Source organism: Echeneis naucrates, chromosome 15, assembly GCF_900963305.1.
Source record: "Echeneis naucrates chromosome 15, fEcheNa1.1, whole genome shotgun sequence".
Lineage (NCBI taxonomy): Eukaryota > Metazoa > Chordata > Actinopteri > Carangiformes > Echeneidae > Echeneis > Echeneis naucrates.
Genome location: NC_042525.1, coordinates 3,999,078 through 4,026,090, shown reverse-complemented (window position 1 = coordinate 4,026,090; position 27,013 = coordinate 3,999,078). Strand labels below are relative to the sequence as shown.

The following is a 27,013-nucleotide window of genomic DNA, read 5'->3' as shown; positions in this document are numbered from 1 at the left end:
TAAATGTGTTTTTCTTCAGGGAAAAAAATCTGTCTGAATGTTTGTGGAAATATGAAAACAAGCTGAGGATTTATTTATTTTTAGTTTTTTTTTTGTTAGCCGTCTAACGTCTGAGCGTCCAGACTGTGATGTTAGCGGTGAATCAGCGCTGATGTCTGTGTTTGTAGGTGGAACCTGCGATGAGCCACCAGCAGAAGCCGAGGGCGAGACAACAGGGGGGATTTGTGAAACTGACCTTTGGGTGACTCTCAGGAGGTGTTGATAATCTCCTGACTCGGCTTTAGTCCTGTTTAAACAAATTCTGAAAGGACACCTTTAAGTCAGTTCACCTCAACAACTCAAAATCTTAGTTAAGCCTGCTACTTAAATCTATTGGCCGGGGATCACGAGCAGAAATGTTATTTCTGTCTCTTGGATTGACTTAATACGAGGACGGCTTGCTGCAACGCAATTAGATGCAAACACATTTGGAGCGAGACCTTGCTCAAGTCTATGATGCTGCTCCAGCAGCAGTTCCCACGCCAGCTGCATGAGAAACCTTTCAAATGCTCAGACATGTTTGGCTTGATGTGTCACAGACAGACTCTTTACTCGCTCTCCAGAACAAAGACAACTTTAATTCTCTTTTCATACAAAATATTTAATAAATATGACTTTCAAAAATATATTGCCAGATCAACACATAATTCTCAAGTTCATAACACAAAGTCAAAAATAGGACAAAATGTTGCCATGATCTCAAAGGGTTAACAAATGAGATAAAACATGTTCGTCTTTAAGAGCCTCATTTTTTTTTTCCTTTTAAAGAAACAAATGTGCACAGAGCAAGGCAGTGTACAGTCTGATCCTACAGCGTTCCCATCGCCCCCCTACTGTTCAAGTACTCGTGGTCTAGCTTATGATCGTACGCTGACTAAAGCAGATGGGAATTCTGGCTTGTCTCTACTGATGTGATTTGCATTGTAAATTGATGGATTGGGACAGCCTTTGAAATGTGTCAATGGGTTAAACTGGAGCTGCTGAAGGATTTGTTTTTTTGTTCCCTTACGTATCCATCAGTGGCAAGCAATATGTCTGCCACCATGACTCCATCCCTCCCAGCAGCCATGAGTTTCTGTTGTCCTAACCTCACTTGCCTTCAATCAAGGTCCTGGCAACAAGTAATGAAATGTCAAATGTGTGGAAAGAACAAAAAAAAAAAAATAATAATAATAATAAAAAAAAAAAAAAAAAAGAAAGAGAAAAGATTTTTCAGGCCTGAAGAGCCGATCTTGAGACTTTGAAATTTGGCTTTTATAAAATAAGTTGAAAAAAAAAAATGAAATTAAGTCACTGAAAGAAATGGTAGGCTTCCACAGCTATCAAAACCTTCAAACTAGACATAAATAAAAAGGAATGATATCTTAAGGCTCTTGATTATTAAGTTAATAAATCAAATATACACAATGATTAATAAAAAAATGTACATATCTACATGTTCTAAATTGACACATAAATTCTTCATATTGGCAGCAACTGCTGACATCGAGCCCTTCCCTCCCCCCACCCAAAAAAAAATAAAAATAAATAATAAAGTTGATCTTAGTTTTTTTTTTCCTTATTTGACAGTTGCTGAAGTCTAAAGCTGAAAAGGCACTTTCTCCAAACAGAACTAGAAAGAATTCCAAACACGTACTAAAAATAATTAGCTCTAGTGTTGAACACGTCGGGTTGTTTTAGTCATTGTACAACAATTACACCAGGAGCCCCCCTCCATGTGTCCACAACATTTTTTTTTTGTTTTTTTTGTTTGTTTTTAGTTTTTTTGAAAAAAAAAAAAAAAAAAAAAAAAAAAAAAGGGAAAATGAAATGCATAGGAAGACACTTTTGCAGCTAGTTCTACAGTGAAATGTATACCAGTGCCTTGTGTTTCCAGCCAACCAAAGCAACTGTCACTGCCAGTGTAAGCCAGCTTGTCAAAACTTAAATTAACACGGGGAATATCTGAAAATACTGTGGGATCTTGACTGACACGACAGTTTACTAACCACACATGCCAAAAGCTCCCCTGTTTCACCCACCACCGGGGTGTGAAGGCATTAGGCTTGGTTGCGCAGCAACACAGCTGTCTGCTATACAATGTAGTCCATCCTGTTTATGCTGTTTGCTGTCTCCAAGTCTCTGTTGTCCTGTTTATTAGTCCAATTAGGATGTTTGGATGTGGAATTTGGGTTGGAGATGGGCGTCTTCTCATCCCTCTCCACCAGTGTGTATGCTGGCTGTTTGGCAAAGCGGCCCTTCTGCAAGTGCCTCTCCTTGTCGTCCTCGTCCCCCTCGGGATGATTTGTCCTTATTTTGGCAATGAGGGAGTTCTTGTTTTCGTAATCTTTGATGGCCACAGTGAGACCCACGTGCTTCTCTATGGGGTTCTTGATCTGGTTGAGCTGCTCCCGCACGTTGTTGGTGGTGTTGTCCTCGGAGCCGGCCGCCGACGTCCCGTTATGGTTGCTCTGTTTCCGCCGGCGGCGCATGCACCACAGCAAAATGGAAACCAGCACGAGGACCCAGATGACGATGAAGATGGAGCTGAGGAGCGGGACAAGGTAGTCTGATGGACAGAAAAGGAGACGATCACAGGTTAAAGAGGAGCCTCCACAATAGGCTTTATTTTAATCACTGTCAGGCTTGCTAAGTCATTAGCATGCTTTTGCCAGTGTAACCTGACCTCTGAGCTCTGAACAAGGGAGGACGCTGCTTCTATTTGGCTGTGGCAGCAGTCTGCTGTCAGTGCTGATGAATGGTGGACACATGTGGGACTCATGCTACAAGTCAGTCACAATGTGAGCCAATCTGAAGTCACAGAGCCAAACGGCTTTAACCTTTTCTGCTGTAAAGGTTTCCACTTCTCCTGCCTAGATTGTTTTTAAGTTGCATTACAACTGCCGTGTAAGATGGCAGATCTGGGCGGGCCAACTTCTGTAGGAGGGAGGGGAATTAATTCTCTCTGGTTTCTTGTGTCATATTCAGATCTTGGCTAATCTTATCTGATGGGGGGGGAGGGGGAGGCAAATCCTCCCACAAGTCTCAGAAATTTCAAAAGAGACAAGGTGGAGGTAGTTCATACCAGTTTTGTTTGGGCTTGGCACGCGCACTTCTGCAATGGCGGATATGATGGTGTTGTTCCCGTTCCGTTTGCTAACCAGGTCGATTATCCTGTCTGTGATCTCTTTGATGGGGCTCCGGTCCAGGCGGCGGTCATCCGTGGACTAGACGTGACATGGCAAAGAAAAAAAAAAAAAATAAAATAAAGATTTAAAATCTGCTCAGCTTTGATCTTCTCCAACACTGATTGACACAAAAACAAGCACATTTCTATCACCATGCTTTACAACAGAGCAAGTCTTTGCTAAGAACGCAGGCTGAAGGCCATAAATCAAGGACTCGTTTTCAGTGTGTGTGCTAGTGTGAGCGAGGGGGAGGGACTTACGATGCAGACGTGGATTTCATTGCTGGCTGAGAACGAGGGGTCACAGGCTATGGACACAGAATGCTCCAAGGAGAAATTCTTCACCACGTACAAGTGCCTCAGCTGCTTGCACACTTCCTCCACAGTCAAGCCCTGGGCAGGAGAAAGAAATGCAAATGTTCAAGCAAATGTCAGAGCCCGAGGAAAAAAAAATAGATGGCAATCAGGGAGGAAGTGCTGGGCCTGTGTTTTGCCATCTGGTTGGGATCCACCTCATTTAGATAAAAGACCACAGGCTCATATGCTTGTCGCTATCTGCTGTCATGCCTGTTAAGGAACTGGCAGAGTGGTGATCCTGTGTGGTGACAGTCTGCAGCGGTCCTGTTCACCTCAAATCCACATGATCTTGAAATTGATCTTACAGTGTGGAGGGGTTAAGAGGGGGCTGCCAAGTGGTGGGTGCCTGATTTTAGCAGCACATAGCGCCTTTCTTTTTTTTTTTTTAAGACAAATTGCGCATTGGTGGAGTAGAGGCAAGAAAAATGAGACCCGTTTAATTCAATCTCGCCCTCCCGGGTGCCTAGGTAACTCACTCGAGGCATGATCTCCTTGTTGAAGGTGAAGGTGATGTTGGCGCAGCTGTTGTCCTGGTAACTGGAGCTGGGGTGGCATTTGATGGGAGGCGAGGGCGGGTTGGAGCGCCAGCACTCTCCAAAGTCAGGGCAGGGCTTCACAAAGCAGTGGCTCTCCCTGATGGGGATGCAGGTCTGACCGGAGGGACACCCACCTCGACCTTTGGCACCCAGTTTGCACGACGTGGGGCCACACCACATCTGGAGAGACAGATTTACTTCAGATTAGAACAAATAAAACCAGGACTGAGGCTGACAAGGTCTCACTGGTCCAGACTAAAATATCTCCCCTTTCTAAGGAATGATTTCCATAAACTTATATTCAGGCGCTTATGGTCCTCAGCAGAAAGGTCACACCAACTTTAATGAATTTTAGTGAAGTGAAAAGGTGGTTGTTGGGATTCAGTTTGTACACTACTGCTGTAAACCTGCTCACATTGGCATGTTAGCATGGCTGCTGGCTCGCTCTGATAATATATTTGGGTTATTGTGCTATAAAAGAACAGACAAACTTAACAGTTTTGAGCCTACATTCAATAGATCTTAGAATTGGATTATGTAAGAAAAAAAACAAAACAAAAACTTAAAAATATATAAATCCTCCAACAAAGTCTTCAAAAGGTTAATTTAGTAGTGAGTGATTAATGTAAATAAATTCTCATCTATGGAATAAAACATCTATAACTAAAGATTTTGCAGCCAACTGTGTCACAATTGTCAACGCTCTGTCTCATTTGTCCAAATGTTTGAAGCCACATTTTAGTATTTGACAGTTCTCAATCCTACAATAACATCTCTGCAGCACTGAGCTCCACAGATTCAATGCCAGGCCCAGTCCAGGACTGGACTGGACTATTGGCAACTCTAAAGATTCATATTTCTCCGCTGCACATCTGATATTCTCTAATCTTCATGAGAAAGCCAAACTCCTGTGAGAATAAAGGTTGTAGAACCTGCATGAGTCAGACTATGTTTAGCATGGGAGCCTGCACCTTACAGGGTTAGATCATGTTCACCCCATGGAGCCTTTTCTTCCTGGGGTGGGGGGGCTATCACTATTGTTCACCTGCTGGATTAAATGAGCATGATAATGATAACACTACTTCAGGCCTCGACTGCATGTCGTCTCTCGAGACCCTGAACTGGCATCTGAAACCTATCTCAGACAGGGCTTTTGTGTTTCTTCTCAAAACAAATGGCATCATCTCTGTAGAGAAACTGACACTCCTGAACCGACCCCACCCTGCGACAGTGTTGTTGTAGCCCAGCACGGCCCTACCTGAGATCTGTGAAGATCGTGTCTGGGACGCAGCATTATAGTTATTCTCCCATTCGTAAACAATGACATCATGTGCTTCACGGATGCTCGGAGCCATCTTAAGTACTTCACTTTGGCAATACTTCTTAATTTAGTTACCGACTTTGGACGTACCTTTGTGCACACAACTTTCCCATTGGAACAGTGGCATGTGTTGCAGTCTTCGTCCCATTTGACACCGTCAGGTGTGACTTGTCCGTTAACGGTGCAGTGTTTTCTTGTCACTGTGTTGAAAACAACCACAGTGTTAGGAACCAGAGTGTGTGTGTGTTATGTGAATGTCTTTTATCAGCCCATGTGGACTTTTACCTTCTTGACAGTGGGGCCCCATCCGGTCTGCTGGACACAAGCAGCGATATCCGTTGATCTCATCCACGCAAGTGGAGCCAAAGGCACACGGGGAGGACTGGCACTCATTAATATCTGTCAGGGGGAGAGTGAGAGTTAAGAAATGGCTCCCTTATGAAATAAAGAGCACGGCCAGACAGCGCACAAATATTGGGTTAAGCAGCCAGCACACAAATCTAATTCCTGGGCTAAATCCACCGAGGTCCCGTGTCATTTGAACAGAACATACACTACATGTCGGTTCATAAAAAAGGAGCAAACATGCTTTAAATCAGGCCTGGACATTTTTTGCCCCATGCAGCTTTATTAAAAGCAGCATCATTAGCAGGTATGCAGGAGCTAAAGGCTGGACTTAGCAGAACAAAGAGTTTGCAATGGGAAAGAATGTGGCCATCTGAAAGCCTTTAAGAAGGAAAACAATCTGTGTAATCAGTGTCAGAGAGCATGGCTGATTAGCTGTTGGCCTGCTAAGCCGGTTTCCCCCGGGGACAGCAGCAGGGCCCAGCGAGGTGACACCGAAATGGCTCGGCCTGGACCGCAGCCCAATGCACAAGATAATTGGCCGACTAGACCTTCCATTGAGTGCCACTGGGACAGTCCAGCGGTCCGGGCCGGCTCAAACAGGGATCAAGGAGGAGCGGGAGGCAGAGTTAATACTCACTGATCCGACAGTCTGGACCTGCGAAGCCTGGGGCGCACTCGCAACGGTACCAGTTATCCCCATCCACGCATGTTCCGCTGTTGTAGCTGAAGAAGAAAAAAGAAAGAAGCAAAACAGAGACGCATGGGTGAGTTTGTACCTCAGCATACCCGCAGGCTGATAGAACAACATCTCTACATGCTCTTATTCTACCATATCAAAACAATTCCACTCTGGAATTTTCTCACCAGTCAACTTATAATAATCATTCTCAAAGGTAATTAATGCAATCATACTTGTTCCTTCTATTGGAACAAGAGTGTGTGGTTAAACAAAAGTGAAGTCAGAGTTCACAAAGGAAGATGTAGCTGATTTCTTCCCAGAAATGACATGGAAAGGTGCGTGCCTGGTTCTCAGCAGAGGCACACAGACGGAGATGGAAAGCCTGAAGGCTCGAAACGACGACCATCCAGTCAACCACATTTACAGGAAATGTTAAGCTTTCACTTACCATGGGTGGGGACTGCAGTCATTGGTATCTAAAGGATAAAGAAAAAAAAAAGGGGGGGGGAGAAAGAGAGAGCAGTGAGTGTGTTGTCTTTTTTCCTCCCTCTCACATCAAAGTGTTTCATGCAGATGACAGTGAAGAGCACGTCTGAGCTTGCGAGTGCAGAGGCGTGTTGGGCTGGTCAGGTATGGACCAATTACTCTTCTTTATTAGCAAATGCTGAGCAAACAACTGAGTCAACTTACAGTCTTACAGAGGAGGAGGAGGAAAAAAAAAAAAAAAGCCCCCCCCCCCAACCCATCATCATCATCATCCTCCTCCTCCTCCTAGCCTCCCTGACTGACAACACCTCCACACCCACATTCCCGACTCGGCTGTTTCTCCGTCACAAAAAAGTCGGGGGAATTTATGTTTTGGAGAACATGTGTCCAGGGCAGCGATCCCAGGAAAGCCAGGGAAATGGAGGAGAGCTGTGGAACAAGCCGACATGTCACTGTTTGGACAGGAATGTGACGAAGGGAGCGGGGGGGGGGCTGTTGGATGAAGAAGAGGCGGAGGGGAGGGAAACATCTGTCTCCACTTTCTGTAGACCCTCTTTCACCCCCGCCTCCTCCTCATCTCATGGCGGGGGGGGGGGATAAAAAGGTAGCAATTCAAGAAAGGAAGAGAGTTGGATTTAGTCAGCCGCAGGACTTCACCTTTGCACAGGGTAGCAAGACGTTTGCTATCATTTAAAAGCAATAACCGTCCACCGTAAGGAGCACTTACTCTGGGTGCAGGTGGGCCCCTCCCAGCCCTCCTTGCAGACACAGGTGAACGACTCCCCGGCCACCACACAGGTACCGCCATTCTCACACGGGTTTGGCAAACAGCTGGAGTTTTTGGCTGAGAGGAGGAGGACAGAAAAAGAATGTAGCTTTGGTCAACGAGCTTTGCAGAAGTTTATCAGTAAAATAATAAACCTTAAACAGCCACAGGAGGCGGCTCTTGGTTTGGCCTTTTTCAGCCCTCGTTTCCGTTTTTCTCTGAGGGAATCCGCATTCCACAACCTTCAAACGCATTGTCAGCGCAATCAGTAATTTAAAGCGGATATCTGTCAGCGCTGGCAGGAGAGGGAGAAATGGGTGAAGAGGGAGCGATGACAGAGGGAAGGGATAAAAACTGTTTGTGGACCTTACCTGACAGATTTGATTAATATGTCACGTCGGATGAGGCCCTCCCCCAAACCTATCTTTTTTTGTGTGATAATATAACAGTACCACTGTCACTCACCTATGTTACACGTTGTGCCCTCCCACCCTGGCGAACATGTGCACTGGAACGTGTCGCCCTCGTCGTGGCAGGTGCCTCCGTTATTGCAAGTAGTGTTATCGCATTGACTTTCACCTGGAAGGGGATTTAAGACTTAGACTTAAAATGTCTAAATAAACACACCGAAAGGAGCGTTTGGTAATTATATAGAGCACATACCATCAGACAGACAACACAGGTGGGAGAAAAAAAAAAAAAGAAAAAAAGAGTAGAATAGAGTAGTGCTCTCTTACGGGAGTGGCACGTCTTTCCCTTCCAGCCATTCTTGCACTCGCAGAAGAAATCCGTTACCAGGTCCCGACACGTCCCTCCATTATGACAGGGGCCGGTGCTGCAGTCATCGATGTCTGATGGAGACGTTGAATAGAAGAATGATTTACAAACATGTATCAAACCATTTTATGACTTTTCATGTTAAACATCAGAGAGAGTCATAAAAAAGTGGGTGGGGTTCCTACTCACTGATCTCACAGTGGTCGCCCTCCCAGCCGTCACCACAGATACACTGGTACACGCTGACTTTGTCAATGCACGTGCCGCCATTTCGGCATGGGTTGCTCTCGCAGTCGTTGATGTCTGAAAGCAGAAGGGGGCAAAAAAAAAAAAAAAAAAGTAAGATTAAGAGTGCTTTTTTCCCCCCGATTGGTGGTGAACAGTTGTGTTCTGTCTTACTCTCGTGACAGTAGGTGCCTCTGAAGCCCTCCTGGCATTCGCAGCTGAACTGGCCTCCGGCCTGGCTCCGGCAGCGGCCATGAGGTCCACACACGTTCGATGAAATGTAGCGCTCTCCTCCCGGAGTGCTATTGGATGCCACCGCCACCGTGCAGCTGTCAATCACTGTGGAGATGAGAGAAAGTCAGAACGCACTGGTGCAGCATGTTTGCGGCTCATGGTTTGGAACAAGTGTTTGCTTTTGTCTGCGTTCCAGGTAACAGCTAATCGCTGGCACACAACCAAGAGTAACTCAGCCATCGACTTGTCTGCACGCAACAGGAGCTTGATGACCAACAAGACAGAACACAGTGAGCAAGATCGACAAGGCAGCAGGCTTTTACGAATGATAATGACAAGTTGGTGAAAATTCCCAGATTAAAAAAAAAAAAAGTGTATCAGTGTAAGAAGTAAAAACACTGGATGAGAGGATAAACTGTGAAACTCTTATGCTTTCATAAGCAATTCAGACTGATCTGTTTCTCTCTGCACTGAAATCCCTTCCTTTCCCCCTGTCTGATCAGGTTAACAGCACGGGGTGAGTTTTCTCCACTGTAATCACTTAATTCTTGCCAAGAGCAGAGAGGATCTCACCGTCTGGTATCTGACGCCGTGGTTGGTCCACTCACTCAATTACACACACAAAAATGCGTGCACTCATTGGAGGGGAAAGAAGAAGAGGTAGCCCACCAAGTCATTACTAAGAACACACACAGTGCTATCAGCCTTTTGCCAGATTTTCAGAGAACTCAGAGGAGGGGAGAATCACTGGAAAAGCTTTGCTGAGGAGATTTGGGGGGTATTCATCAAGAATGCTACACTCCCCCCCCCCCCCCCCCCCCCCAAAAAAAAAAAAAAAAAAAAAAAAACGTGTACACCTTAGCCAAGACGCTTCAAAGTACAAAACTAAAGTATAGGTATTGCCTCTTTGGGAAGAGTGTGGGCAAATTGCTCAGCCTAATGGCGAAGACCTGGGCTTATTCAGCATTTTTGAACTGCACGCTATGCAGATCACCTTTCAGAAATGTTCTGGAAAAAGTCAAAGTAAAAAGCTTGCGGTTGTTGTCTGCAGAAGACGTACCTTTACACGTGGTGGTGCGACAGTGGTCTTTGAGGTGGGAGCAGTTCTTGCCCTCGTAGTCCTCTGGGCAGGTGCAGTAGTAGTCAGTGGCCAGGTTGAAACATGTCGCACCATTCTGACAGGGGTTGGGCGAGCAGTAATCGATATCCAGCTAGGGCAGAAAGGTAATGAAGAAGGAGCCGTGAACCTGATAGCCGACATGGTTTCAACTACACTAAACAGAGCAGAACCCACAGCATCCTCCCTACAGGCCGTGCCAGGAAATAACACACGCACAGTGCTTGGAGGAAGGGGGGGGAAACAGGGCAGAGACATAGGAGCCGTCCTCTGAGTCTGGTCTTCAGCACTGAGGAATGTATCCCACTGCAGCCAGGAGCAGCTTCAACAAAGCACTCCCTTTTAAGAAGGACGACTATGGAACAACAGCGATTCAGGAGGGTGGGGCAGGAAAACTTTACAACAAACCCGATGATACAGCAATGCAGGCAAGCAGGGAGCTGGCGGCGGGCGGGCTAGAGCTCAAGATGCCGAAAGATAAACGCGAAGACGCATGAATGTGTCCTTAATTATGTGAGGGATGGTGGTGGGAATTGTGTCTCACCTGGCAGAGATTTCCTGAGAAGCCAGCCAGACACAGGCACTGGAAGCCGTTCACCTCATCCTGACAGCGGCCGCCGTTCAGACACGGCGAGCTCGCGCACTCGTCGATATCTCTTTCACAATGTTCGCCAGAGAAGCCCGGGGGGCACAGACAACGGTAGCCCTTTACCAAATCCTGGGGGGGGTGGGGGGAGAGAGAGCGGAAGAGAAAGAGACAGAAAGAGAGTGGAACCGGGGTTAACCTCACGCAGCCACAAATTTAATTAACGGTTTTGACAGGGCGGGGTTCAAACAATAACTGTCAAACCAGGGAACAGAACGAAGGCTGAGGCCGAGAGAAGGGAAGAAGGGGCCGAAAAGTTATCACAGCTCTGCATTTATTTCAACACATTTTCCTGGCATGGGCTCAACACAATAATGTTTATGGTAATTTAATCCGGTGTGGTCAAGGAACTTGTGTGTCCCTCCCTTAGAAACCCTTGTGAACCCACTCCACTCAGATTTGATTTCAGAGAGGAATTCCATAACAATTCCACTGTCAGTTTGGAGAGAACGGTTTACTGCAGCTATTTATATAACCGCTCTGAATGTCTGATGCTTCAACATCAAAATAAGAGAGAGAGGGAACACGATAAAGCAAACAAACAAGTGATACCAGATAAAGCAGTATGTTTTTGACCAAACACTTACCTTGCAAGTTCCCCCATTCTGGCACTGGTCCTTACAGTCGTTTATATCTGCACAGGAAAACAAGTCTGAGGATTAATTCTGAACAGCTTGACTAAATAGTCTTGTCTTTGAAAACAAGTCTGTGCTTTATGTTTCCCATGCTAGGGGCCTTCAAAAACATTGCCGGAGCTAGAGAGCGCCCTGCAAGAGTTGGATAGCACGGCCTGCAGAATCAGTGCAGCACAAAGTATTGAGCAATCATCTCGGCTGCCAAGTGAAACTAGTGCTGGGATTGTTTTGAGCCGCCTCTAATCACCGCAGCCTTGGCCACACACGGGGCTAATAATGATACAGCATATTTGTCTGCTGTTTGCTCTGCGTCTTCATGTTACAGCCTTAAATCAAGCTTCACTCAGAGGACAGAAAAGGGAATAAAATCTGGCAGGAAGAGCGTCTCGTCTCGAAGCCTTCAACTCACTGATGTCGCAGTTCTGCCCCGTCCAACCAGGGATGCACTCGCAGAAGTATCCCCCAATCAGGTTGCGGCAGGAGTTGGCGTTGACACAGGGCTTGCTGTCGCATTCATTGGCATCTAAGCAGGGAAAGCGAGGGGGTTAGAGGCATTTGCATGTGTATTTGAGAGGCATTACGCAGCGGAAAGATGATGAATGAGGTATGAATATTTTATTTTGGTTACAATCTACAGTACAGAACTTTAATTATGTGCAATCAGCTTACAAAAAATGTTTATACATGCTTGCACTAAACATTTAATAGGAATAGGCTGAAGCTGAGGCTTATTTTTTGCCTATCCTGTACTATCCATAAATAACCCACAATATTAGTAAAAAATAAAATACATAAATACAATTTGCTCTAAATTACTCTTCTTAATCATGACACATTTCAGCCATTTTACATTGTAATCCTCAATGATTTTACCTGTCAAAGTTTTTTGGAAACTCAGATCTACACAATTTCAAGTCATCATTAAGTCCATTCCATAATTTAACTCCCAAAAATGAAACTTCTATATTTAACATTAGTTCTCACATTACCTATTTCAAAGACACCCATTCCTTTTAAATCATAATTTTTTTCTCTTAATTTGAATACAGGTGGGAAGACTTATTCTTTACTCAAAATATCATGTCCAATGTTTTTAAGTATACAACATCTAAGAATTTTAAGTTGCAAGACTAGTAGTTTAACGATATGAGGCTTTATTTATTATTCTGATAAAGAAATCCAGTAAGTCACCTATCAAACATGTCTTCCCTGTCCACTGTGAGGGGCAGTGGCACTTGTAACCGTTGACCATATCCTGGCAAGTGCCGCCGTGGTTGCAGGGGTTTGGAGAGCAGTCGTCAACATCTGTGCAGGAGAATTAATTTCTGGTTATTCCACATGGTACTTTCTGTGAGAACGGTGACATTTGATGGGGGCAGGTTGAACGAGTTCTTACTGATGGTGCAGGACGGGCCGCTCCACCCGAGCGCACACTGACACTCGTAGCCTTGGCTGGTTTCTGAGCAGCTTCCTCCATTGGAGCACGGATTGGAAAGACAGGCATGTTCCGCTAGCAAGTGAAAGACATTTTTACAAAATAGGTCCAACACACACAGAGACAAACCCTAGTGAGTCATTTGAAGAGGGAAAACTCCACTCTTGGATACTTCCATTGTCAATTCAGGACACTTCTTTGGGGATTAAATTAAAACTGAACCATCCTGTGTTGGGCGAAAACAAAACAGATGTAAAAATCCATTTCAGCTTCTGACTCTCATCTCTGGAAAACCTGAGAGCACTCTGTCAGCAGAACCCACCAAGGGGTCAACTCCTGTCACCCCTCACCCACCCCACCTCTTCTCATATCTCAAAAGCCCGCTCAAAATCCCGCCTGCACCCCCCCCCACTCGCATTACCCGCCTGACAGACCACTCCACCAGGAAATCATCTTTCATGCTAAGTTGACCTGACCAACGCACCGTGACTTCCCTCTGACTCCCCGCCATTCTTCTTCTGAGAGGCGGCACAAGATGAGAGAGCAGACGGCGAGAAAGAGAGACAGAAAGGATGGAGGTGGGAGGGGTGGGGGTAAGTCAGCATTGGAGCTTTATGGATGAGTTAAGGATGAGTGAGCCCCAAATGATTCAAAAATGAATGATTGACTGGGAATAAGTAGGCGTATGGAGGCGATGTTGGGGAGTGGGGGTGGGAGGGGTACAGATTTTGGTATGCCGTGAGTGCAGAGGATGCTGCGCTGCACCCTGTGGCACCCTGTGGCTCTGCGCTACAAAGCCTGGTGTCCCCCTGGTCTGCAGACCTCTTGTTATGAAGGGCACGGTTTCCTGACATCCCTGCAGTTAAGCTGTCAGCACCCTGAGAGGCTCAGATTTAATGAGGGAGGGGGGAAAAAAAAAAAAAAAAAAAAACATCTCCATGGTAAGTGGTTGAAGCAGCTGAACCTCAGCGTCGCACCCATACGTCTGCAGAGCCTGCAGAGTTAAGGGATGCCCGCGGCCCCTCGAGATTAAACTGGTGGCTCACCTGACTCGCGGAGCCATTGGTGCTGGAGTGGAAACCGATTATTGCCAAGTTACCACCGCCTGTTTACAAACTGAGGGCACCTCTGACCTTTTGTCCGCCAGCTCAGTCTTGGTAACCCCTTTAGCCCAAATATTATACGCACAGCATAAATTGGGAATCTCTGAACACTATTTAAATTTTTTTTGGACAGAAAATGTTCAAGCTTATTCAGCATGAATTCCTTTAATCAACTTTAAAATTTATCTAACCTTGAAAGACAAGAAGACCAACAAGAAATCTTACAGAGCATTAGTGGCACTCACCTCTCTCACAGTTTGCACCAGAGTAACCTTCAGTGCAGGTACACTGGTATTTGTCAGGTCCTGTGTTGATACATGTTCCCCCATTCAGGCAGGGCTGGTGAGTTCCACAGTAGTTCAGATCTGGGAAAGGAGTGTTTCACACAGCTTTAGTTTGTTTTGACACAACATGGGCCACTCCTACACAGACTGAATGAAATAGGAGAAAGGAATTAACCTTTATCGCAAAGGTGGCCGCCCCAGTTGGTGTCACACAGACACTGCCAGGGCTCCACGCAGGTGCCATGAACGCAGCCTGGATGGGGAATGCACTTGTCGCAGTACTGGCCCTGCCAGCCATACAGACACCTGCAAGACACAGAGAGCCATGCCATCAGCTGCAGAGACAGGTCTGAGCCCAAATATACAACGACAACCTCCACATTGATACATGCACAACATCCAGGTTAATTCACAACAATAAGAGGTCTGGTAATGCCAGTCGGATCTGTGGGAATGCTAATATCTTAATCTTCTGTTTATTCCAAATTCCATTACAAGCAGCCCGGCAATAATCTGAACTTAATGAAGTGCACATCGCTGTGTACGGCATGCTGCTGCCCAAACGAAATAAACAAAGAGGTACTATTCTTGCTCTCACAACCGGGCTGCATCTTAAAAGACCACAAATGAATCTTAAGCAGCAGGGTGTTTATGCAATAGCTTTTTAACAGTACTTGGGGACGGGGAGACAGGAGTATTTAGCATTTTACCAAACAGCAAAAAACAAAACACTAAATTACACTTCCAATGGGACCTTTAGCACGGCTAACATTAGCATGCGGCCAGATGCTTCCTTTAACAACACTGCCTGTGGCTTGGCAGTGGTGACATGCTCACAGAGGAGCGTTCGGCCCTCCTCTGCTCTGACGCTGCTCACCCTGGTTCCCATGAGGCAGCGTTGTGCCCTGAGGCTGAGGAGGGGAGGACAGCCAGCTGACCACTGAAATGTCCAGGTCCGTAATTACACTGATAAAGTCGCCCTTTTCTTCCCGGGCTCCATAATTACGACAGCAATCCAGCCTGACTGATAAGTCTGCTCTTTAAAAAAGGTGGTGAAGTGGCGATACAGTCGCTGCCATAGAGCCGAGCGACAGGAAACAGTGTCCCTCTGGGGCGAGCGGTGGGCTGATTAGCCTCAAGAAACGGATGGACTGTAAAAATAAACGCGGTGGTTAAGTAAACGTCAGTCTGTGATTAAAGAGGCTATTCTTAAAAGCGTGCTAATCCTCTCCATGAGAAGCAGAACAGGATTCCCCAGCAGGCTCCCAAATAATTTACAATCATTACACAGGCAAATTACCACAGAACGTGAAGTTACATTGAGCAATGCAGCTGATGCACATAAAGATTTTAAGCCTCAATATAAAAATAGGTCTCTTAAGAAATCTGTATGTTGTGGCTCTGCAGCTAATGTTTTTCTAAATCAGTCCTCCACTGCGGTAATCAGGTGCACTGTTATTACTCTATTAGAAACAATGAAAACTGTGGCTAGTACTTAAAAACGCTGTCTATGAGGAAATCCCATAGAGCATCATTAGTTGTGGTTCTGCTGCCATAAAGTCAAAAGCCAGACTGCCCTTTTGTTTAAAAGACTACAGCAGCCCAACGATGGGAAACTACTCTCAGACTACAACAGTAGTAGAGCTTGCTTGGAGAGTTTGTTGGCAGACTACTTGTAAACAGTTAAACCCGGAGCTTTAAATATAGCCACACCTGTACAGAGACTAAAGAAACTCAAACCCTTGTTCTGCCAGTGGCCACACAAGCACTTACAAGAAACCCTATGACGTCAGAAGCTTGGGAAAAACAACAGAGCTGCTGCACAAAATGAACAAACCTGATCGTCCTTGTGCTTGATATATGGCCAAATCAGACAACTAACAGAGCCACCAATGCGTGAGCTGTGGGAAGAGTTTAACAGTGCAGGGCCTCTTCCAGGATGAGGATGAGACACAACTGTGCCTGCACACAATGCCCAAACTCTGATATCCATCTGCGCATGGCTTTTCCTCCAGCTGTGTGCATAAACAGCATTAGCAGGCCATTAGCTACGCAAACAATGCACTTTAAGGCTCATCCGAATGTCACACTCGATTTGACTGATAACGTTTGCCTCGTTTTGAGGGGAAACGTAAAAGGCTACACATTTCCACCATGGAGTCTTGGCAGTTGAGCCTCTCCTTTCTCCGGACTGGCAGCTCAAGTCAAAAGCCCTATGAGAGATTTACGAGCAGCTCGGCCTGCTCCTCTGCTCGAGTCTGCACACTGACTGCCTGCTGGCCTGAAAACCCCAAAACATACAGGGAAAGATCAGTGCCATGGCAGAAATGGTGTTTGGACAAAACCACACATATCCACACCGCAGGCTTCTGGAAGCAGCCTCTATAGTAAATAACGAACAAACCATGTTTGACAAATCACAGGTTAAATCCAATAAAAGTCCATGATAACTGTTTAATAAATCATAAAGAGCAGCCTCACTTACTTGCATCCACCTGGCTCCTTACATGATCCATGTTCAGTGCTGCAGCCTTGTCGACAAATAGCTAGAACAAGACAGAAGAAATTTACCGCCTGGTAACTGGGTTTAAACTTAGCTGTGTTTTTTGGCACATTTTAATTATAGCAGTAAATGATACAATTACACCCCTCTATCATTACAGCCTGCGAGAATAAATATGGCAGGCAACAAACAAAGAATGCGGCGCTACCATATAACAGTAAAATATTAAAGAAGGAATTGCCTGGGCTGAGTCTCTGCGGTTATAGGGTTCTTCCTGGTCACATAGGCAGTGAGATTTATTTGAATGGTAAAGGGAAAGGAAAAAGCAGCAAGGCTTCAGAAACAAAGTCTTGCATTCAATGCAAAGCACACATCAGACAGTGCATCAGCATGAATCACAGATTACAGTCTGAGCCACTCCCACTCATAAATACCAAATGGAAACCATCAAGGCCAGTCAGTGATGTCAGCAGGGCTTACCTGTGTTGCAGTCAGGTCCAGACCAGCCTTCCAGACAGGTCTTGTTTCCGTTGTAGTCGCATGTGTAATGCCCAAAGAACTCATCCCTGGGCCGGCAAAACTTGTTGCAGCCGAAGCCGTAGTAGTGCTCATCGCAGCTGACGCGGATCTGGTATTCAAACTGGGCCACGGGGCCGTTGTGAGGCAGCTTCTGCCAGTGCGGGCTGGGGTTGATCATGCCCGAATGAGAGGCCTTCTCTATCAACCTCCCGTCTGCACCTAAAGGGCCACATTTCAACTCAGTCAACTTTTGGCTGCAGAAGTTCATGTACCAATTAATCTTCAAACGTTTGACAAAGTGGAGGAATGCAGCATCTCCCACTGCATAGTTGGGAGATGCCATGTTCTGTGATGATACGGTGGGGAGCCAAAAACGCTGACACAAATTGCAGAAGATCTCCGAGATAGCATGTTGTATATAATTAAAATCAATTTTGTGTGCAGCGGACGGGAGGAAAAATACAAGGAGGAAATGCAGAAAAAAGGAAAAAGCTGGCTGTAATGAGCACTCTTAACTGCCCTTTTTCTCACGCTCCTTCTCTGGCTCTTCCTGGATGGTTTCTGATTCTCAGGTTTACAGCTTCAGGACATTACTGGTCTCAGATGCTGTCTTTTACATTTTCACAGACGAAGGCAGAACAGCAGCCACCATAAATTACAACCCGAGGTCACCAATGCCACAGTGACTGCTGGGAATTCTGCCAGTGTGCCATCAGCACTTCTTTCTTTCCAGGCTGCCTTTCTCACATCCATTCTTGAAAAACAGTTTTTTAAAAATAAATAATAATAAAAAAAAAAGAAGCTAGAGTCAACTCTTTGTCACACACTTACAAACGCACTTCAGATAAGGGAGCAAAGGCCCAGCCGATGTTGTGATTGTGCAACACTTTCCAAACAGAGACTTAGACCCAGAAACAGACTTATTTTCATGTCAAACACAGAGGGGGTCACAGGTCTGTCAAACGGGCAAGGACTGACCTGGGAGCCAAGGGTTGTCGTGAGCTTCACACACAGCAAATAGTCAAACTGAGCAAATGTGCTTCGCCCGATCTCCAGACACTACAAACTGTGTGTCTGGAGATCACGCACACACACAAACACCGCTCATTCACCTGCAATCGTAGCACTCACTACCCGATATCTAAATCTTCCACCTGGGAGAGAATGAAAAATGTGTCACGGCCATTATTCACTGTGCTCACACGAGCAGAGGTGGCTGACCGCTGGGTGAATCGCTCCTCTGTGTAGTATGATGCAACGCAATGCTGTGGGGGCTGGACCTGCTGTCATTTATTTACTGGGCTGTAGTGTGTATGGAGGGGCTGTGAGGACAGGGGCGGGGGGGGGGTTGCCCTGAAATCACAGTGCCTGGTAACATTTCGCAGCGGTCTGGAATCCAGAGCTGAACTGTGTGGCATTTCTCTACCAACTGCTGGCCTGTGGTGTCAGGAGTAGCACGTCCTTACTACCTGCTGCCCAGCGAGTTAAACATAAATCAGACGAGCTTTATCGGGCTTCGAAAAGGTCAACGTCAAATATCAGATGTGTTTTATATGAAAAGAAAATCCAAACCAAAAAAAAAAAAAAAAAAAAGTGCTCATCTCAAACATGGATTAAAAAAAATAAATAAAAAAAAAGACTTGGTGTTCTAAAATTTTGCTAATTTGTAAGCACTGATAATTTTGAAGTAAAAATAAACTTTTCACTTTGATATGACTCATCTTCCACATCAGGGATGGCTGCAACATGTAAAAGTGGCTGAACTGTGAGTTAGCCTGGTGAAGCTAAGACTACCATCCACTGTGTGCATTCAGGGGGCTTTTCACACCAATGCCCTAATAGCTCTCTGGGGAGCGGCAAATACAGCAGAAAAGGCCGAAACCTTGCTGACCTCGGACAGACCTGCATAAACAAGCATAGGATAAGTCCCTCCTTCAGCTGGATTCATCATGCTGTCATTCAGAAGAGAACCCTGAAATTGTAGAAACCAAACCTGGCGACCAGAATACAGACAGTTACCACCACGTTCTCCCAACATTCATGGTGTCCAAAGTGTCTCCCTCTGCACATACCCTGAGCTCAGCCTGCAGCCCACCTGTGTCAGAGCTGTCAGGTACCATAGGTGAGGTTAGAGACGCCAGCGACAGGCCTGGGCGGCCGGATGAATTCTTCATTTCGCGACTCAGTGACTGGCAGCACCTGCCATCAGTCATTGGCCCAATGAAAGCACTTTCATAACCCTCTAGCTTGCCACACTTCCTTCTTGTGTGCCACCACCCGCCCCCCCATGCCTCTTGTAGCGTTTCGTCTTCCTCCCCTTGGCTTCCCTGTCTTGCTCTGCCGCCACGCAGGCACCTCTCAATACACTTTCCTACCACAGACACACAATCTCAGTGGACCGTGTGGAGGAGGGCAGGAGGGGTGGTGCAGGAAGAATAAACTTCCTTTTCGGACCCTCAACATTACTACTCCTACACATTGTTGCATCGGTCAAGGGAGGGGGGGCAGAAAAAAAAAAAAAAAAAAAAGTGTAAAGGCATGATGGCAATGCAGCAGTTGGTACTCACCGCTGGTTTCATTGTTGAAGTCCAAGGCTTCCACTATCAAAGTGTAGGACCGCTGAGGAAGACAAGACAAGACGTGTCAGCACAGTCATTGAATCATAACACAAAACTATTGACATTAACATTCAATAATTGGGCGATGAATATCCTTGAAAACACACTGACTCAGACAGCCACCGTCTGAAAGCGTCGAATCAACTTGTAGAAGTTCCCACACGTTTCCCCTTTAACCAATGTCAAACATAAATCACTTCACCAACCCCATCAACAGTCAGATTGGATGTTAAATAAGCAAAAGGGAAGAGTAGATTCTCTTGGTTTTCAATACCTCGAAGGCCTCGCCAGTGAGGTTTCATCTCCCTCTCATCGAGTTAGTTTACACTGAGGCCTAATGCAGGAGCTGCTAACTGTTAACCTGTAACAGTGGCCTAACCCTGTTGATCTGATTAAGAGGAGGATAAGCCTATGGGGGGGGGGCGGGGGCAGTGGTCTCTGCATCATAGTGATTAGACACATGGGCACAGCAGGAGGGAGTCTGATGCACCCAAAAAAAAAAAAAAAAAAAAAACCTAACTCAAATCTGGATCGTACAGCGCTGGTCTGCACAGGAGAGACTCCGGAGTAATGACTAAAATAAGCCAAAATAAAGAACTGCACATAGAAAGGGATACTTCATCCCCACAATGCCAAAAATGTGTCTTCAGCTCAGCCGTGGTAACCTTGCGCGCTCTAACAGCCCCCCCATCGGTACAGTTTTTCCACATGTTTAGAAAAAGTGGCGAGTGAAGCCAGTGGATGATTTCCAGCGTTCAGAGAAACACATAGTTGGTTTTGTTTTGCAATATATATGGGATTTTCAATTTCATGCTCATTTATAAACTTCTAGCTGAGTGTTATGAATTCTGGGGAGTCCAGGCAGCTGACGTGCTGAAGGTGAATGATTTTTGGGCAAAGATGTAAAGAAAAAAAAAAAAAGTGTGTGTGACGGATGGTGAGACAGAATAAAACTTGCAGGAAAGGAGAGACAGCGGTGGACTGAATGAGTGCTACACTCTGGAGGGATCGTCTTGATTTCAGCACTCCCAAAAATGCTTTGTCTGATTCAGGGTCGGTAGCGCTCACACCGATATCAGCTTACACATTCACAGTGCCTTGTGCCGCGGTGCTGAGGGAGGGAACAATGCGTCTGTGAGCGCCAACGACGGAATCGGCGCAGAAAGTATGCGAGTGTGAGAAAGCGTAATCCACTTACAGTGTTATAGCATCCACTAGAGACACCTTGCAATGCTGCCTGGAGGAGTTGTACAATTTGTGCATTGCAACCACGTCCCTTTTCCCATCAATGACTTCATGGTAAACAAATCTGCTGAAAAGGAAAAACCCCTGTTCACTTTCAACAGGAAGAATGAAGAAGCTATGACTCATTCCTGGAGCTTCTTTTTCCCTCCCTTCTTCATGCCTTTACCTTGTTTTGTCAGCTATTCAACTTTCCATCTCTCCAGTAGCTATTTGTCTCATCCTGTGCCAACATTTCACTGGGCATTTCATCAGGGCTGCTATTATTCGAAAAGCTTTGCTCACCAACAACAACAACAACAACAACACAGGTGGGACAGTACATTTGGTCACAAATGGCTGCAATTGCTTGATACAGACATCAAGTGAGTCATTGGTGACCCAACTAGTTCAATTTAGACTGAGACCAAGAGTCTTCTGGCTTACTTCATAGACTAAACAGTGTCATATTAATGCTTTGCTGTTTTTTTTCCCAGCCTTGTGCATGTCCACATACAACTGTGTAAACATTTAGCTTGAGGCAAATCTATATGTGAGGGCCACCCAGACCAAATCCTGACCACACCCACAGACACACACACACAGTGAGCTCATCCAAAATTATAAAAAATAAAGAGGAACTCATCACTATTACCACATTAAAAATCAGCATAGAAATCATCCATGTGCCATTTAATTGACGCAAGTGTGACTAACACAAGGAGCTGGAAATGGTTTAAAAAAAAAATAAAAAAAAAATTACAATCCACGTCAGAATTTTATCACTCTGTATTTTGGAAATACACATAATCGATAGCAACAATCGCAACAACAGGTCCACCTGTGCCACACAGAGACTTCACATTGTGTCCAATGCTAGGGTGGAGGGTGGAGTGTGGGGTGTTAAAAAAAATAAAATCATCAAGGATGAATAAATTCAAATGACTTTGGCCAATTCCTTTGAAAGTAGATCAACAAAAAGATGACAACACACCCATGCCTTGCCCGATTTAGACTTGCCTAAACATGGAAGCTATTGCAGAACTGTTGACTAATCATGCATTTCTCCTACATTCCTCTTTTTAATGACCACACCAAAGAACCTCACAGTGAGGGAGAAAAGAAAAAGGAAAAAAAAAAAAAAAAAAAGTTTTTTTGGCACACTCATGTTTCTCCAAGCAAAACTCATCGAGTAAAATGTCATAATGGCTGGATCTAACAAGTAGCCTCGCCATTATTGGGATGTTTAGTTCCAGACCCAATAACTGCTCCCAGAAAGTGAGATACTGCCTGACTCATTCACTAGCACTCTATAACTCCTCGGCAGTTATCAGCTTGGAGCTGTCTGCCACTGCCAGGTTCACTTTTCCCAGGCTCCCAGCTGACTCACAACTTTTCTTTGAACTGCAGAGCACATTCTCTCTCACACACACACACACACACACACACACACACACACACACACACACACACACACACGTCCAAGTGCAATAAGTGTGGCCATATGTCTTCTTATCTTTCTTGGCCGAGTAGACACTGTCCAACAGACAAGCAACATAAGCGATAAAGATCATTCCAGTTTGAATCACTGGGACTTGCCAAAGAATACTACTGAATCCTCTCAGTAGGGGAATTTTCTCAATACACACACACACACGCCTCTCCCCAGCCTGCCCTCGACTGAAAATGAAGCCATGTGATGTATCATTACATGGAAATCTATCAAAATAAAAGAAGTATGTCTGACAATAACAGGCAAAAGCCAAAGGTCTAAACAAAGGCAAGGCACAACAGATTAGGCTGGTCTCGGCCTCCACTCTGCACAGAGGAAAGGTAAACAGTCTGCTCAAAGGGATGTTGACCTTCTGTATCAGTTTTCCTGAGTCAATCACTTCAGCCATATCAAACCAATGATTGGGGCAGCTCAGTAACACGCCCTGCCCTAAAAACCGAGAATTCACACCATCTCCTTAAAAACCACTTAATGCACTGATGAGCTGGCAGGAAGCAATGTGGTGTTTGCCAAGAGCTTTTCATCACAATGCACATGTATAATCCCCATCTTATAAAATATCCTGAAAAAGGTGCATCAGCCTGCAGACAGAACCTCACCCCGAGGAAAGAATCTCACTTTTAGCCAACTAAAACAAAAAAGACCAAGCAAACACATTTTGGATTTCTCACAAGGCAAACAAGATCAAAACATGAACCCGGGACCAGGAATGAAAGCCGTATCAAGCATTTAACTAAACAAGCAGCTGGTCATCTGCACTTCTCAAGGGTCGCCAGCCATTAAAGGGAAACAAAAACAACGCACAGGTGATCCCAATTATAGGCATTTTCAATGCATGTCACGTTCCCATACAGCTTGAAACAACAGCGATAAGCAGCAGAGCATTAGGACATTATGCAACGTCGCGGTGACAACTGCACTGAGAAATTCCTTCTTGAGGCAGAGGGTGAGGTGAGGCTTGAAAGAGACAACCAACTTTTCTTTTCCCTCTTTCACTTAAGTAATTTGCGCTTAACTGCCAAATCAGAGCTGACTATAGAAAACAAACATGTCATTACTCCCTGCAGCTGCCAACAGCGCTCGCCGTCAAGGTTGAGCCAGCCATTGTTCCACGACTCACCTGATCCAAGTTCTCAGACGACTCCCACTTGTCAACAAGTCAATCATCAGAAAGGACGTACCAGCTTTGTGTGAAAAAAAATTATGCTGGAAAATATACATGCAATATAAACAGGGTGCCAGATCAAATCATGGCTTGAGATGTTTGAGGTAAAACTGAGTAGATTTGTGTTTATGGAGGATCCTCTTTGCTAGGTAACATGGGCAAATGTGCTGAGGTGGCCACAGAGGCTAGGGCACAGCTTGCCCGAGAGCCGACTTCATCACTGCTGAGTCTACTACAACTGCTTCCTGTTGCTTGCCCTGCAATGGTATTACAGCTGCACTGCCTCTATTATGCTCTGTAATCCTCGCTGTAGTCACTGAGGGCACACTATTGTCCCCGCTTGATACACTGAGGGCCCGCACGCCTCTGTGGAATAAAAGCACGAAGCACACATCGGTCAAAACCAACCCGGGGCGCTCTCAAACACAGATGTGCCGCCGTTAAAGATGCCCAGCCGACGGCGTTCAGCTGGATGGCCCGGCTCTTACCCTTCCTGATCTGAGCACATGTGTGCAGCCTCATTAAGTGCAGCAGTTACCGTGGGTGGCAAGGTTAAAGCGATGAAATGCCTGGGGTCCAACCGAGCGTGACTTAAACAAAGCCCTTGGCCTGGACAAGAGGCCAACTTCATGCAGCTCACAGGAGAGGATAGAAAGGGGGGGGGGGGGACTTCATGAACTCGGAGTACCCAACAACCCAGTTGCACCACACTACCATCTGTCCACAACAGCCAATCAACTTATGAAAAAGGACAAAGAGTGATATCATACCTAACCTGCCCATTGTTAATGTGCACTGAAGTAAAACACGAGTAGTGAAGGATGAGAGCCTTCAACAAAAACTGTCCCTCAACAGATCTCAGAAGTCTGCTTCCAACACAAAATGAGTTCATCTCAGCTGAGCCACTGAAACATTTCCTTCATTTTTGACACGCTGCACTGGCTCCTTGTGGTATTTCAATGTCTCCGCTGTTGACAATTTGCACCTCTAGCTGGCTTCAAGATCAATTTCGGAGCAAAGTACCCAAGTTCTCAGCGAGCCAGAAAAGAAATAAGTAAAGCTAGAAGAGACCTCAAACTTGAAATGCCACCAGTTTTCATTTCAGTGTCAACAAGTGCTGTTTGATTTTCAACACAGTAACATGAAACTAATCTGACTGTGAGCGTCCATGCCAACTTAGTGTTGCCATGGTGTGAATATAAACTGAAAAAAGTAAGATAGCATCTAAGTGAACAGAAAATAAAAAAAATAAAATAAAATACAGACCATATCAATTTGCATGTTATCCTGCTGAGAACTTTGTTTAACTGGCTGTCAGTTCAGAGAGGAAAACAAATCCAAAGGATCTGTTCTGCCCTGCAGGTAACACACACACACACACACAAACAAAAGGAAACCGCACACATGATCTTCCAGCTTGTTCACTTATTGTGGCTGTTTGGGGCCATTGCTGCACAAGAACTTCCATCAAGATTGGGGTAAAAATAGCCTTGATGTAATTGGACACACACATACCAGCGAACTGTGCCTTTCACCCATCAGGCACAGTGGAGGAGTTTGCGGGCCAAGCTGTGGGGCCAGTCAGTCTGTGAGCAGTCCTACTTTTTTTTTTTTCCCCTCCTCTCTTTTCTTTTTTCTACTGAATCCAAATGTGCTCCGGCATGACAAATCATATCTCTCACAGAGCTACAACAGCTCCCACAGGCCTGTCCGGCCAATTTATTTACCCAGTGCAGAAGAAGAGCTGACACTTGAGGAAACCAGAAAGCCAGAGTTACTGTTCTGTGCAACATGAGCAGCTGCCAGGGAGACACAGGAGGAAGAATGAGTGAGAATAAAGCTCAGCCAACTTTTTATTTTTATTTTTTTAATCTGTTGAACTGTGCCCAGGAAGGGGGAAATATTTATGGAGGTACATTTTTTTTTTTTAAGAAGGATAGGGAGTTTTTAAAGCAAGGGGTTGGAGTGAAATGCATCTTTTCCTTCAAAGTTTTTACTTATTTCTGAAAACGTGGGTGGTTCGAACTCTTTAAGGTTATTTAGACAGGACAGACAGAAAGACAGCTCTGGGCCTGATGGAGAAAAATACCTGCAGCTGGGTAATTGGTGCAGATAATGGAGGTGGAGGTGGAGGTGGGGGGGTTCAGAGCGGGTTAAGAAGCAAAAAAGAGAAACTCATTCTTTCTTTGTGGAGCTTTCTATCCGAGCTTTGGAGGGGAAGGGGAGGGAGGAGAGAGAGAGAGAGAGAGAGGCAGAGAGAGACTGGCGGACAGTAATTGAACACAATTGCCCCGCAAACACACATTTACTCGTCCCCCCCCCCCCCCCCCCCCTTTTTTTTTTTTTTTGGAAGAAGAAGCGCGTCGAAAAGCACAGAAAGTTGTGTGTTTGGTTTTGTTTGACTCTCCCAACTCACCGGCCAGGCAAAGCTGAAGGGTAAAACTATCCTGGATTTGTCATTCCTGACCGAGCTCTTGAAAGAAAAGGTATTCCCTCCGAGGACCGGCGTAGATCCCATTCCGAAGCTGCAGGGCCCGGCGGCGGACACCCTGGACTGGTATTCCTTCAGGCAAACTTTAAAAAACGTGTCGCACTCGTCCCGCGTGCACTTTCTATCCGCCGCGTTCCGCGGGCCGTCGCAGCACGCGCCGCTCAGCAGCTCTCCGTTCACATTGTGCATCGATACGATCTGCAGCTCGAACTGTCCGGATCCCTCCGACACCTGTTGGTGGTGAGGAGAACCAGAGGACCGTGAATGCAGCGTTAACACAGACAACGGTAACGAAACAACACAACAAGCAAGAGGTGCACTTGCAGGTGGAGGAGCCTTGGTTGTATTGTGAGGTTAGCACATCCGTGCACATATGAAATCAAAGTACATCCACCACAGCCGAGCTGCCCCCCCCCACACACACACACACACACCTCCACCCGGTGCAGTCGCCCCACGTACCTTCGCCAGGAAGCAGAGCAGAAAGGCAGCAACGACCGAGCCGCGTCTCACAACCATGTCCGGGCTGCTGTGGCCACTCGTTAGTTACTCGTCGTCCGGCCGACACACGGCACCAGAGCTTTCCTCTCCGGGTCTGAACATGCACGACCAAAAAAAACTAATAAAAATAAAAAAAACAGATAAAGGAGAGGGGTGAGGACAGGACCTCGGATCAGCGGAGCTCAGGTTCCCGACTCATAGGAGGCTCCGTCCTCGGTTGGTCTTCCCCGTCCGACCGCGTCCACTTGTTGCTGGAGAAAGTTTACACAGTAGCCATGCGGCAGCAGAGCGCAACACACCGACCGACTACTTCTGACTGACTGCTGGT

At 45.9% G+C, this 27,013-nt stretch overlaps 1 protein-coding gene across 1 annotated transcript; it reads right to left on the bottom strand.

The window, feature by feature from the left end:
• Window positions 1-597: 597 nt before the first annotated feature.
• jag1b (jagged canonical Notch ligand 1b) lies at window positions 598-27,013 on the bottom strand. The gene is made up of 26 exons (XM_029520605.1): window positions 26,647-27,013; window positions 26,110-26,415; window positions 19,744-19,795; window positions 17,138-17,395; window positions 16,640-16,700; window positions 14,330-14,460; window positions 14,116-14,235; window positions 12,729-12,842; window positions 12,524-12,637; window positions 11,742-11,855; window positions 11,285-11,331; window positions 10,596-10,769; window positions 9,995-10,145; window positions 8,875-9,039; window positions 8,665-8,778; window positions 8,436-8,549; window positions 8,164-8,277; window positions 7,660-7,776; window positions 6,895-6,922; window positions 6,405-6,490; window positions 5,705-5,818; window positions 5,510-5,619; window positions 4,039-4,278; window positions 3,467-3,598; window positions 3,104-3,245; window positions 598-2,587 (listed from the first exon to the last, which is right to left on the bottom strand). The coding sequence occupies exons 1-26, from the start codon at window positions 26,701-26,703 to the stop codon at window positions 2,112-2,114; spliced, it is 3,651 nt and encodes a 1,216-aa protein (XP_029376465.1). The 5' UTR covers window positions 26,704-27,013; the 3' UTR covers window positions 598-2,111.